Source organism: Apodemus sylvaticus, chromosome 19 (assembly GCF_947179515.1).
Source record: "Apodemus sylvaticus chromosome 19, mApoSyl1.1, whole genome shotgun sequence".
NCBI classification, from domain to species: Eukaryota; Metazoa; Chordata; class Mammalia; order Rodentia; family Muridae; genus Apodemus; species Apodemus sylvaticus.
Window position 1 is genome coordinate 17,667,881 of NC_067490.1, and position 13,337 is coordinate 17,681,217.

The 13,337-nt window shown below is 48.5% G+C and overlaps 1 protein-coding gene across 9 annotated transcripts in view; it reads right to left on the reverse strand.

Moving 5' to 3' along the window:
• Nucleotides 1–13,337, reverse strand: part of Ank3 (ankyrin 3) — a 600,128-nt gene that overhangs the window by 31,694 nt on the left and 555,097 nt on the right. For 8 of the 9 annotated variants that reach the window (XM_052163460.1, XM_052163459.1, XM_052163463.1 and 5 more), the window contains one exon: nt 11,883–11,964. In XM_052163460.1, coding sequence (XP_052019420.1) covers nt 11,883–11,964 — 82 coding nt within the window. Of the gene's footprint in view, nt 1–374; nt 8,055–11,882; nt 11,965–13,184; nt 13,212–13,337 lie in introns of all 9 variants that reach the window. The other variant, XM_052163454.1, reaches the window with a different exon arrangement.

The following is a 13,337-nucleotide window of genomic DNA, read 5'->3' on the forward strand; positions in this document are numbered from 1 at the left end:
CCACGGGCCCCAGAGTCGCGCGTGGTGGCAGCCACTACGATGGAATCTGACAGTCGGTGCCTTGGCTCTGACAGAGTCATACCCATGAGCACATGAGAAAGGAAAACCCGTTCACATCCTGGATGACACCAGCGTGTAGCATGCTTCCCTAGCTGTCTATGGTGTAGCTGGAGTAAGAGAGGAGAGGAGAGGATCTAGGACAGCACACACAGATGACGATGACAGAATGAGAAGCTACGGTTCAACCACTCCACAAGCAAGTCACGACAGGTCATGCACTAGGGTCTACGAGTCGGAAAGTGTTTACGGACTATGCTGTTTCTCCAGGTCGTGAGCAAAGAGAGCTCAAGAAACCTGTCTGCCTTCGTTCTCACCAGTCCTCCTACTGCCGGCCTTTCCTCTCTTTGATTTTAAGGGCGGCGCCTCTGTTTTCTTATTTCTAGCAGACTTCGTGGTAACTGAAGGCTGGCCGCCCCGGGAAGTCTCGGACAACGACGTGTTCCTTGAGGTACTTTCTTCCTCATCAGACAACTCCGATTGCATCTTTTTGTCTTCTTCAGTGAGGCGGTCCACAAGTTTTAGGGTCTCGCCACTAATTCCCTTAAAATATTCAATGGGATGTTTACATACCTCCTTAAGCTGGCTTTCTGTAACTTTAACAGTGGTGGTGGTGGTGGTGGTGGTGGTAGTGGTGGTGGTGGTGTTGGTGGTGGTGACGGTGACACGGGTGGATCTTACCTTTACTGGCAACTTGGATGGAGGCTGTTTGGCCTTGCCTTTCTCTGGCTGCCCTCGCTTTTGTGTGGCGCATGCTTTTCTGACTGAAACTAGGTTCTCCCTGTGTGTGTTTTTGACTGGAATTCGGGACTTGGCATCTATACATGAAGAAGTAGGAAGGGCTTTGTGTTTCTCATATTGACCAATCTGCCTCGGTTTACCTGTTTTACTGTCTGGCTTATGGTTTGGCAGGAAGACATCTTTTGGTGCGGTGGCCTTTACTGGAAGCTTGGATTTCCGCCTAACCCCTATCGGTTCCTTCCGAGAATCTCTGCTGCAATGTCCTTGAGTCCCTGGACTCTTTCCTGAGCCTTTCACTGGATTAGCTTTCTCTGTGGTACAAGAGGATGCAGCGCGTCCTGTCAGAACTACGTGACTTGTGCTGTTATCTGTCTGCATAGTGGAAGCATCCAGATTATTGTTGTTATTAAAGTTATCTTTTTGAAAATCGTGTTTCTCTTGGGGCCTAGCGCCCACCTGGCTATCGGGTGCACTTGAGATCTCTTTCACAATTTCGTTTTCTAATCCCTGACAACTGGTCACCACAGCCTCTGTCTTATCTGTCACTTCTCCAGAGCCTTCTTTCTTCATGGTCATGGTAGATGCAGAAATTCCCATTTTTATAGGCGTGCGTGACTTGGGGTCAATTTTTGAGGTGTTAGTGGCAGCTGCCGACTTCTCCAGAGAGCCACTACAGGCTGAGCCTTCCTGACACTCTCCGTTGGTCAGGATGCTGGGGTTGGGGTCCACTGTAGGTGCCTCTACATCTCTCTCTAGATTGGTGTCTACCGAGGTGTCCCCTGACTGTGGCTGTGGGGTATCAGTGACCATATCCCCTTCCCCCTGGGCCCCTGACTTCCCTTCAGGAGTATGCTCACCAATCTGGAAAAATTGGAGCCTCTCTTCCACAAAATCTCTCTTGCTCATGTCAATTGCACCACTGCGGGTCATCTCAAACATTTTCCCTTCATGAAATGGGAAGGGGTTAGGCTCACTAGTTGGGGTACTTTCGTCAGTTGGTGTTCTGGCTGGCGTTGTGTCAGGGGTGGTTGCCGGAGAGCGGTCGTCCACCGCCAGACCAAATGGCTTAGTGTCATCTTCCCGAGATTTACCGTCAAAAACTTCATTGTCCCCTCGGTTATTGGGCCAAGGGTCAAAGTCTAGACCTTTGGTTGCCACTGTTTTAAAAGGAGTGGCGAATTCTTCATCAACTTTGTAACTGAAGTAAGTATCAGGGAACACTGATCTGTCTGGGTGTCTGCCTTCCAGGGTGAAAAACTGGGCCCCCGACTTGGGATCGGCCTTCTCTGGGGTTCTCTCGGATGACAAGCTCTTAGGAGGTGATGGTTTCTCGTCGTCCAGCCCCACTTTGCCCTCCTCCTCAATGACTTCCAGTTTGCTCTGACTGAAAGAGCGGTCGGCTGGCTTCAGAATGCCCTCCGTCCAGATATCCTTCTTGGTGTCCACAGTCTGACTCGGGAGTTTAGAGTCGCTCTCAGTTAGGCCGTCATCCTCGTCTTGCAGGTCATAGCCATCCAGAGAGTCTATCTCCGTGGCATCCGTATCGTGAGAAAACTCAGCTGTGGTCGCAATGGAACACTCTGTGACAGACTGGTCATTGTTTCCGTTCTGAACTGTTTCGTTCTGAGGTGAGTCAAGGCCAGATTCGCTCTCTCTCCCATTACCCTCCACCTCTTTCTGGTTTGAAGCCTTCGTGGTGGCTGTTTTGGACTTGGCCGTGTCTTTCTGCCCTTCGTCAACTTCCTTCAACTTGAAGGTGTATTTTTTAACTGGGACCGGTTGATACATGGACTCGTCATCACTGGAGTCACTGGCCTCGGCGCCGGGAGGGACTGGGGATGGGGGCTGCACTCGGATGACTGGCTCGGCCAACTGGTACTTGTCAGACTCGTCCTGAAGGCTGACCTCCATCATGCCAACCTCCCTTTCAGGGAGGTACTGCTGTTTCTTATCTGATTCCATCTGGTCGGCATCCAGCGGGGGAGGAGGGGGAAACTCAATATAGGCAACTCGGTTACACTTGGGTCTTTGGATAGAGTCTTTGCTCGCATCACGATCTGTTTCCTTCTCCATGGTCACCTGCCTTAGTGGGGCTGATTTGGGCTGCTCCTCCTCCTCCGACTCCTCGGAAACCTCGGGAATCGGGCTGGGTTGTCCTGGTATAAAAGCTATGAGTGAGTCTGGCGTCTTAGACGTGAACTCATAACTCACTTCCTCTGAACTGGGAGTTTCCGGGGTCAAAGGGCTCTTCCCAGAGCTGTCTAGAAAGGACACCTGCTCTAGAGTGTCATCTTCTGGGCTGCCCTGGGGCGAAGGAGGCTGCTTTTGCTGTCTAGCTGTATAGAAGGTCCCCCTGGCTTCCTGCACCGTCTTACACTCCTGACTGATGATCTTTTTTATACCTCCTGGTTGGAGCTCCTTTTCGTACTGTTTCCCCACTTGCACGAAGCTGACATAAACAGGTAAGGTTTTGATCTCTTTCCCCCCCTCTGTCTTCTCCAACCCATCCACGGAACCGTGGTCCAACACATCACTAGAGGGAGAGTCCTTCCCTGGGCTAAACTCTAACGAGTCGGGAGATTTGGTGGGAGAGGTCTCGGTTTCATCGAGAGCTGGGTATAGGCCTAGGTAACTCTGATGTTTAGAAACTTTGCTGATCTCAGAGTAGGTAACTTTTTCATCATCTACAGAGTTCAAGTGCTGGCTCTCAACTACCCCTTGGCTCGCACTTGGCAGGGACACTCTTTGGGATAGCTCTTGTTTTGGAAATATTGTCTGCTCACAAAACCCATCGGGGATGTTTGACGACAGCATCCTCCTCTCCTCTGGGACCCTGATGGGAATGTGAGATGCTACTGAGCTCTCGCTTCTCCTGGGGGGGTGGTCGAGAGCGCTGCTGGGAGGGTCCCCTTCTTTAACAATGTACTCCCTGTATAACACTTTCTTGGAGGGAGATTTGACACTCATTTCTTTAATTTCTGAGAGAGAGCCGTTCGTTAACATTCTGTGTTCTCTCTCAGTCACATACATAAATTCATTCTTTGGGTCACCATTCTCGCTACCGTCGGGGCGACCAGCGGGATTCTCTCTTATATCGTGAACAAGCACGTGGGAGAGTGGTTCTTTCTGGGCTTTAGTGGTATTGGCCCCAGAATTTTCCCAGGTTCTAAAGACCTTTCCGTCCCACGGTCCCTTGGTCTCTAGATCTGACGTTATGGGACAGGCTGAGTCTCCAACCTGTTGCTCAGGAAAGAAGTCAGGCATTGCCTTACTTAACATCTCAGTTCTGTGGCTTTTGCCATCACTGGAGCCGGATTTGCTTGCAATGATCTCATTGCTTTGGACATGCTCAGGTTTGAACAGCAGAACATCAATTTGCACCGGCACACTTTCCTCTGGGGAATCTACAGCCTTCTGCTGTTTTTCTCTAGCAAAACCTGGGTGCGTGGGCAGCTTGGTTTCTTGAGTTTTCTTAACTGGGATTCGGGATGGCCCATCCAGACTTTTCTCCTCGTGAGATGGATCCTTACTTTTGGCTCGCGCCCCTTGTTCGAATTTTAATCTAATGGAACTGAGTTTAGATTGTTTGAGCTGAAATCCAGACTGGGGTCCTTCTTGTCCCCTGCTCTGAGCAGCGACAGTTCTTTTGGCTTCCTCAGGAGGCTGGCCATCCTCACCCTGTTGGGTAGGGACCCCCTTCTCAGGGCTGCTGGACCCAATGGGTGCCTTCCTGTCCTCAGCCTGAGGGACACCTTGTCCATCCAGGCCGCGCTGCCTGGCCTTAACCCATTCATCGTTGGATGCCAACAGCTCCGTTAACACTTTCTCGGGGCTACTGCTGGTGGAACTCTGGGAGGAGTACTCCTTGCCATTTCTGGGGCGCGCCTTTTTCTCCGGGGACTGCAGTTCGTCATTTAGCTTCTCAGTTTTGTCACGAAAAAACTGCGACACTTCAGTCAACTTCTCTTCTGCCTCCTTCACGGTCCTGTCCACCCTATCTTCATACATGAGCTTCTCTCTACCTCTGTCTAGTCTGTCCTCAGACACCTGCATCCACATGGTGTGCTTGGGACCACTGACATTGCCCGAGTAGTGCAACACTGTCAGTTTCTCAAAATGCTCATCTTTAGACACTCTCCCTAGACCATTTTCGGACACATCTTTATAGATTTTGGAGAGGATTTCTTTTGGGGGGGCAGTGGCTACTGTTTCTCTGGATCGCTTACCAGACCCCTGTAACTCTGAGCTAGGGGGTCCTGCATGGTCTGTCACCGACTCCTCGGTATCAGAGTGGGAAACATCTAGCTTTTCTGATAGAAGCATTTTCTCAGCAAACCTGTACGACTCCCCTCTTAGGTCTGACAACTCATCGTCATGATACTCTACGGAGTGCTGACTCAACAGCTTCAGTGTTTTATAAGAGTCGTCGGACAGGAGCTGTGCGGAACTAGGGCGGCTATCTTCTTCTTGGGACCCTGGAGTGTTTACTCTGGAAGATTCCAGATAAGAAGGCAAAGACTCTTCGGCTGCAAGCTCTTCTTCTTCTTGCTGACCCTGCTCCTCGGGGCCGGGGAAAGCATCACGTTTCTCTGGCAGAAAATCTTTTAGATTAATATTTCCCCGGGATAAGTCTTTCTGATACACAGACATTTCCTTCTCGGGATGCTTTTTGGTCTCTCTAATAATGACTCCAGTGGGTTCGGCTTGGTTACCTTTTTCGATGTGGACTTCTATAATGCGCTCCAGTTTGGGTTTCATTTGGATGTCCTTCTCTGCGTGCTGGGCTGAGGTCTCAGCAGCAGCACACTTGGCAACATCCGGAGACATGGCTGACTTGTGTTCAAACAACCCTGCCAGCTCTTTGGAAGGGTCTCGCCCGGACTGAAAGGCCTTCATGATGTCATGGACCGACATGGTCTCCTCGATTCTTTCTGAGGCACACTCGCTGCCAGGAGGGGAATGATACACCATCCTAGTGGTGGTGGTGATGTGAGTCTCTTCCTTGACACGCATGCCTTTGCTTAAAACCCGACTGTGGTCCTCTTCCTCGCTGCTGGCTTTCATTTGAAATGCCTTCACTTTCTCTTTAATGCTAGAGGTGGTAGGCTTTGGTTCCAGCTCCATAAATGTAGGGGAAGGCTTGGGAGACATGGGGTCCTCTGGCTGTGACTGGGGGATCTCCCCACTAGAGGGCTCATAGCTCCTGATCACATGGACCACTTCAGTTCTTGTCTCGGTGATGACAGGGGGGATGGGAACTTCATGAAATAGCGGCTTAGGGCCCGTGCTCTCAGCACTCTGCGGGGCCGAAGGTGTTTTCTCACTCCGGGTTTCAAAGCCACTGTCAGACAAGGGACTTTTATCTTGGTCATGCTGAGAAAAGTCATCGGGAGACTCTAGGATGGCATCTGTTCCAAAGAAAGAGTCCGCCATCTTGCACAGTTCCTTCTCTGAGGTGGAAGGCCTCATGGAGGCCGGCGGCATTTTGAGTTTATGCTCCTGCAAGGCTATGGCTGGCTTTAAAATTCTCTTTTGTCTCTCCTCTCCATCCTTCTTGGCCTCTTCAAACTTGTACTTCAGGTTGGTCAGTGAACTGCTCCCGATGTCATTGGTCAGGTAGTCTATGACTCTAGTGAGGTTGGCCTTCCCCTGCACTCTCTCAGGCAGAGATGGGGAGTGATTGGCTGCAGCCTGCCTGGCTTCTCGTAATTCCTCAGAACTAAATTCTGTCCAGTCATCCTCTGGAGAGTGTCCTTTGTCACTCTTTGGGGACTTGGGTGGCCCTTTGCTCTCGACACACACGTCCTTTTTGAGTATCTCACTGACTTTGACTAAGTCTTCCTTTACTTTCTCAACAATTTTGAAAGGCTCTTCATCGTCTATCCTCCCTTCTCTGGGGAGGTCAGGTTGGAATGGCTTCTCCTCAGGCACATCCGTCTGCAGTATGGCGGTCATCCTCATGAGGTCCTCCTTCATCTCGGCCACATCCTTTAAGATCTCCTGACTGGAAGATAAAGAAGATGGTACTGATGGCTTAAGGGCTGAGGATGCCAGGAACAGAGACGACTTGACTGGAGATGAAGTTCGGTTGAAATGGGGCTGAGGGCGTGCCTCTGTAGTCAATGTTTTAATGGGCGACAGCAAAGCGGCTGCCGACTTGGTGAGCGAGCTAGAGTCTGGGAGTTTCTTCAGTGCTGGTTCTGGCAAAACATTGACTACCGAGTATACTGGCACTGTGATTATTGATGAAGTTACAGATGAGGTAGTAGCAGCTATCGAAGACCCGAGGGAGGTGTACAGTGCACTTGCAGAGGGAGTTCTAAGGGACTGGAAAGCCGAGGGGGCTGCAGAAACGTACGACCTGAGTGGGGAAAAGGGCATGGCTGTGGTGGTAGAGAGCGCTTTTTCCAGCGTGTCAGAGGCTGCGCTCACCACTGAGCTCACAGCGTTTGTGGCTGTAGAAATTTTGTCCTGTAATGTGGCAGTGGCTTTGCATCCGTTAATTAAAGCTGAAGATGAAGGGTACTTCAGAGGAGAAAGAGACCCATTGACTAGCGCTACCTCTGCATGTCCAGACATCTGCTTTAAGGGGGAGGAGAGAGACGACGCCATCGTAGCTTTAGCTGTTGAGATGACATCAGCTGCAGACTTGGTCGGAGACACCACTGACTTTAAAGGGGAAGAGATCAGCGGTGCCGCTGACGTGATAACGGACTTAAATGGCAAGCTTGAGGAATACATGATGTTGGATTTGGGGGAGGCAGGGGGGGTCATGGTGATGGATGACCTCTCCAACAGAGACCCTGCGGTCGTCACAGGAGAAGTTCGAGAGGAAAAAGTTGAGTTGGGGGCCAGCCCCTTTATGGGTGTGGCCTCTGTGATGGTGGGAACCCTCCCAAGGGTACCAGAGGCAACCTGGGGATTGTACGGAGATGGTGAAACCACTGTTTTTATTGGCGAAGAAATTGTCCGGAAAGATCTAATAGGGGACGCCACATCACTAATAGACTTGACTGAAGATGTAGTTGAGGCGCCTAACGTGGATTTGATCGGAGAAGGCGTCGAAACAGACCATATGGATTTTAACGGAGAGGCTGACGGCGTGTTAGAGGGGGAGCTGGATAGGGAGTCTGACTTGGCCGGCCCGGGGACTGTGATTGGAGCCGTGGTCCAGGACTGGTATGGTCTTGTAGAAAAGAATGGCTTGTGTGAATAAGTGGTGGGGAGGGATCTTGCTGTTCCTGAACTCCGTTCAACTGTTTCTTAAATTTTTAAAATGAAAATCAAACACAAAATATAAATAAATAAAAATCAACAAAAATGGTTGAGAAACAGAGAGACCAGAGAAAAAAAAATTGGTCAGTAAACTTTGAAATATCGCAGAAGCAAGTACAGTTGTTTGCATGATTTGGGATGGGGGAGGCAAAATAAGAAAAAAAATGGTTTTTGAGCGAAAGAGGAAAAAAAATGTGGAGGAACATGAGGGAATCTGAAGTTAAAAAAAGAAGATGACGGAGGTAAGAGAAGAGCTGGAGGGGTAGGATGGGACACTGGGAGGACAGAGCAGCCAGACGGGCCGAGTGCAGACAAACAGAAGGAGCACAGTGGAAAACGCCTCCTTACGTCCTATTGACTTTCTCGTGTGCTGGGTTAGCAATAGCGGCAGGCGTTCTCTTTTGCCTGTACGCGTAACATATATCTGCTTTGTGCAACCATAGGCAGTGCTTAAGACTCTCGAATGTTCCCTCTGCTATGGCTTGTCCGCCATTATTGCGCCTTGTTAGAACCATCTCAGTATGTGAACCCACACGGTAAATATTCGAAACTTGGTTGGTTTTGTTGTGTTTGGTTTGGTTTGGTTTGTTTCCCTCTCCAGAAAAAAGAAACCACTCAAGCTGTATCATGCAGAGTCCAAGGTAACTGGTAAGAGACAGGCAACTGGTGTGCAAACCGTGAAGCCACTGGAATTTTTAAATCTGTTTCTTCCATGCACAACGCGGAATGTTTTCACACCCGTTAAAAAGCCAATAAGAGCAAGAAATTGTCTGAGTCAGAGCTGTCAACCACAAACTTAAAACAATGGAAAAGGAATGTTTGCATCGATTCTCTTCCCATGCAGTATATTCCTTTTGATGGGGGGGAGGGAGAAAATGTGGTGTGAAATGATACTTAAAATGCATGTGTACATACACACAAAAAAGGGGGGTGGAAAAACAGAAAAATACGGTTCATGGTTACCAGAGCAAGCAAAGCAACTGAAAACATTTGATCATGCGCGATTCATCATGGCAAACAAGCCAGGAAGGTGATACAGTTTAAAAGCAGTATTATTATGCACAGTATATATAATGTCCGAAAATACTTTCTCGAGAACATTTGGAAAGAAGAGTACACTTTTTCCATGAGCTGTGAAGTCTTTGTACCTTTTGAGACTTTAGGAAACAGTGTGATACATCATTAAGTAGATCTACAGAAGAATCTGTATCTGGAGCTTGCTTCCTTAAAAGGAGAACATATTTATATCTTTACCCCCGTAATATGGTTGATTCTCAAAAGGTATCATGGGGGGGGGAATCTAAAGAGCCTGAGTATTTTTGAAGACGCCATATATCAGGTACCTCCAGTGCCCTAAGACACAAGCATGACATGCTCACCAAATGAAAAGGTGCCGATTCAACTGCCGCTCAACGTGTATTCATACAGCTCATTACAAATCCGTAATTACTCCTTCATAAACACTGCAGCAGCCTCAAGGATAAGTGGGCCTGACAACACCAACATATACCAACATTCTTCCCACAACAGGCAAGAAACCCACACATGAGGTGGGCAGACACTACACATGCAGGCTTAGCCATCGCTACTTTCATAAATAAAGCCAACATGGCTACAGGTTTGCAATGCCTGCTGAGGGACAAACAAATGTCCCACGCCAGAGATGAGTACAGACTTGTTCCAAAACAGGCAACAGTTTACCATGACAGTGGGGTGTGCCAAGGACATGAGAACCTATTTCATCCCTTACTAAAGTGGAAGAGCTAAGGGAACCTCACATGGGCGCAACCCCGTCTGGCCATTAGCACCAACACCCTAATGCTTGACCCGTGGGAAAGGTCATACTGTAGACATGTGGCTTGGCGATTCCTTCCATTCCGTGACCTGAGTGCGGGTATTGTAAGGCCAGAAGGGGACGTGAGATCCCTCTGGAGTTGGAGTGATGGGCTATGGTGAGCTATCTGATGTGAGCACTGAGACCTGAACTCGGGTCTTCTGCAAGAGCACTAATCACTGAGCCATTTCTCAGGCCCTGACAAGAAGTCCCTTTGAAATACTTCTATGGTTTAAAAGTTTGAAAGGAGCCACCAAATGACCACGTGGCTGTACATTTTATATTATAGTGGCACCCACTTCGTGACATCCTCTGAGAGCATAGCCAATTCCTGTTGGTCTGGCAGTTAACAACACCCGGGGCAGAAGGAAGAGGGGAAAGTGTAATTCATTTAGAATTTAACCCCTTCAGGGGTGGGGACCTTCCCCTAGGTCCTTCTCTTTGTCCTTTCTCACCTTTCTGTTCCACTTCTCCATGTCCCCTGTCACAAAACAGACAAAAGGCAAACCAAAACCCTTCCTTTCCTTCTGCCAAAGCCAAAGACTAGCTGAACAGACCTAGCAGACACAGGCCAGACAGCAGCACTTGTGGCTGTGCAAGGAAAACTCATCCAGGACACAGTGGGGCTTACATTTCAGGTATCCCAAATAACTGACACCTTGGGGACAGAGTTGGGAAAACCTGCTGGTCTCTGACCTCATTAATGTAGTCTCCCCAGCAAGCCTGTCCAAAGCCAGGAATGCCACCCTGGGGACTCCCAACGACTATCTTATGAGGGTCTCAAAAGAAAAACTGCAGCCCAGACTTACACCCAATCGACTTGACTGAAGCACCAACAAGCTACAGGTGAGCTCTGCCTCCCCGTCCTCTGTCACAAGGGTTAGTTCCGACAGCTGCTTCTGAAGAACAGAGCTCTGTCTGCTGGGGTAGAAAACTCGGGTGTGAGAGAATGTTCAAGAACGTTTCTATCTACATTTCTCTTGTTTCTCTTCTACTCCACGTTTTGAATCTAAATACAAAAACTTTCCTTACAGACTTGAGAGTCAAATGCCCTGTGACACGCGGTGGAGCGGTTCCTGCTGTGGAGCCGTTTCCTGCTGTGCCACTGCTGTGCACAGAGTGGCAGAGGAAGAGGGAGAGGCCAACACTACGATCCCTACTGTTCCATCCCCAAGCCTCTGGGGACATAAGTGTGACTATCTAGAGGTCAGTGACCAATGACAACGTATTTTTATCTCAACATGGTGACCACTGGTTGTGCACTGCAACCACAAGGGAGGAAAAGGTAAGAGAAAGACAGTGTGACCAAATCAACTTATAACAACTTTGCCAGCCAGTTATGATGAGCTAGTTACAAGTAAACTCAACAACTCAGACCAAGGAACTTTCCCAGGCCAGCCCAGCAACAGCCTTAAAAATGAGACTTTTTGACAGAAGGCAGGAGAGGTGGGAGATGAGGTAGAAGGCCTCAGAAGACCAAACACGAGCCTTACAGAGGGAAAAGCCCCGGAAGGAGTATGCTGTGGTCCAGGTCTAGTGAGAAAACAGATGACAAAGGAACCTAGGTGTCTCCTGTGCCGCCACAAATATACAGAAGTAAATGCACGCCTTCCCTTTCAAGCACACATTCAAAGGAACACCGGCATTTATCTCTGAGCATAGCAACAATTCACCAAAGTCAAACCAAGGCTTTCAAAGGGGGAAAAATACAAGACAAAACCATTTATAAATAAAAGAGTTTGTGACTAACTTCAAGAACAGAACCACTTACAGCTTTGATGAGGGGGTGGGATCTTTACCTATGATACATGGCACATTAAATTTCATAACAGGCTTATGAAATTTCTCTGCAGGCAATTGGTTCAGGGTATCTGTTTTTCCAAATGACACCAGAATTTCAGGTGTATAGAAAAAATGTCTCTTCTTCTAAAAAAAAAAAACCCCACATAGATTAGTGGACGTGTCAGGAACTCACTCATGCTGGGCTCAGTCAAGTAGCTGTAGCGCTTACGTAAAGCTAAGGATGCGAAGCTCTGACGTCGGTCTGCTTTCTCAGCCTGAAAAAGAAGAGAAGACACCGTTTCCACCTTTTCCGTGACACCTTTACACCCTGAAACATTTCACTGGACGGGATGGTCATGTCCTGTCCAGCCTGAGGCACTCTATTTCCCCTTGGGATTCTACCAAGCCCACCCTGAATTCTCAACCACATGACTGCGCCTCAGCAGGTAAAGGCATACCCACAGAGCAGAGTACAGAGGACTACAGAGGGTGAGCAGTGCGTGCTTCCCCAGCCCCCCGCCCCCCAGTTCGTTTTCTTGAAAACGCACACACGTATCACAGAGCACGCTTACTACAAGGTGTAGAAAGCATCATCCCAATAGCCACTTAGGTACTGGTGACAGGCACATAGCAGAGATGAGGCTTAAGACAGGTAGATGGCCTTATTGGCCGTTGTGAGACTTGAGCTGCCTTTATTATTGGGACATGGGCTTTTAAAAGATCTGATTATCAGTAGCTTACAGGAATACATGGAGATAACAGGAAAAATTCTTGGAAAAGTGACCAGTGGTACTCTTTTAAAAAAACATGGTCAAGACAGGGCTGGATCCACGGGGCAGAGGTTAAGGGTGCATGCTGATTTTGCAAAGGACCGGAGTTTAGGTACCAGTACCCACACCAACCAGCTTATAATCTCCCGTGTGTGTGTGTGTGTGTGTGTGTGTGTGTGTGTGTGTGTGATGTCCTCTCCTGGCTTCCACAGGCACTGCACTCGTGTACACACATAAACACATATACACATAATTTAAAAAAGCAAATCTTTTTAAATGGCCACGATAAATCCTTTAGCTGGACTGGCAGAGTGTCTATCCACAGTTGGTTAGAAAATATTTTTAAAGACATAAGACATAAATTGATTTGTATGACACAATTCTATATGATAACCAAGGTCTTGAGTTACAAGTGACGGTATAACAGTTAGCCAGATAGCGGTGGATAGTAAAATACTTAATATTAAGTTGGTGCATGGCGATCTGTTTAAAACTGCTTGAGCGGCTCCAGGTCTTGTGCTTTGCAGAACGCGCTGAAGCACCCCTACATGCACGGCGAGGAAGAGCGAGCCACGTTAAAGCAAGCGAACTCTACCTCGGGATCGGCTAAGATACACAAGATCATTTAGGCTGTTCCCACACCTTGAGCCCGCTGCAAGCTTTTCCACGCATATCCGATATCTATTCTACCTTGGATAGAATAAGAGCAGAAGTGTTCATATTACCTCATCATCTTGATCTGACTCTGTCTCCTTTTGGTCCCAAGATGCATTGCAGAGACAAGGAATATTATAATGGACAGCAGGGAAAACAGTGTCAGGATATGAGAAGGACTGAGTAGGAGCATACAATGCAAGCTGATTTAGAAAGCAAAGCAA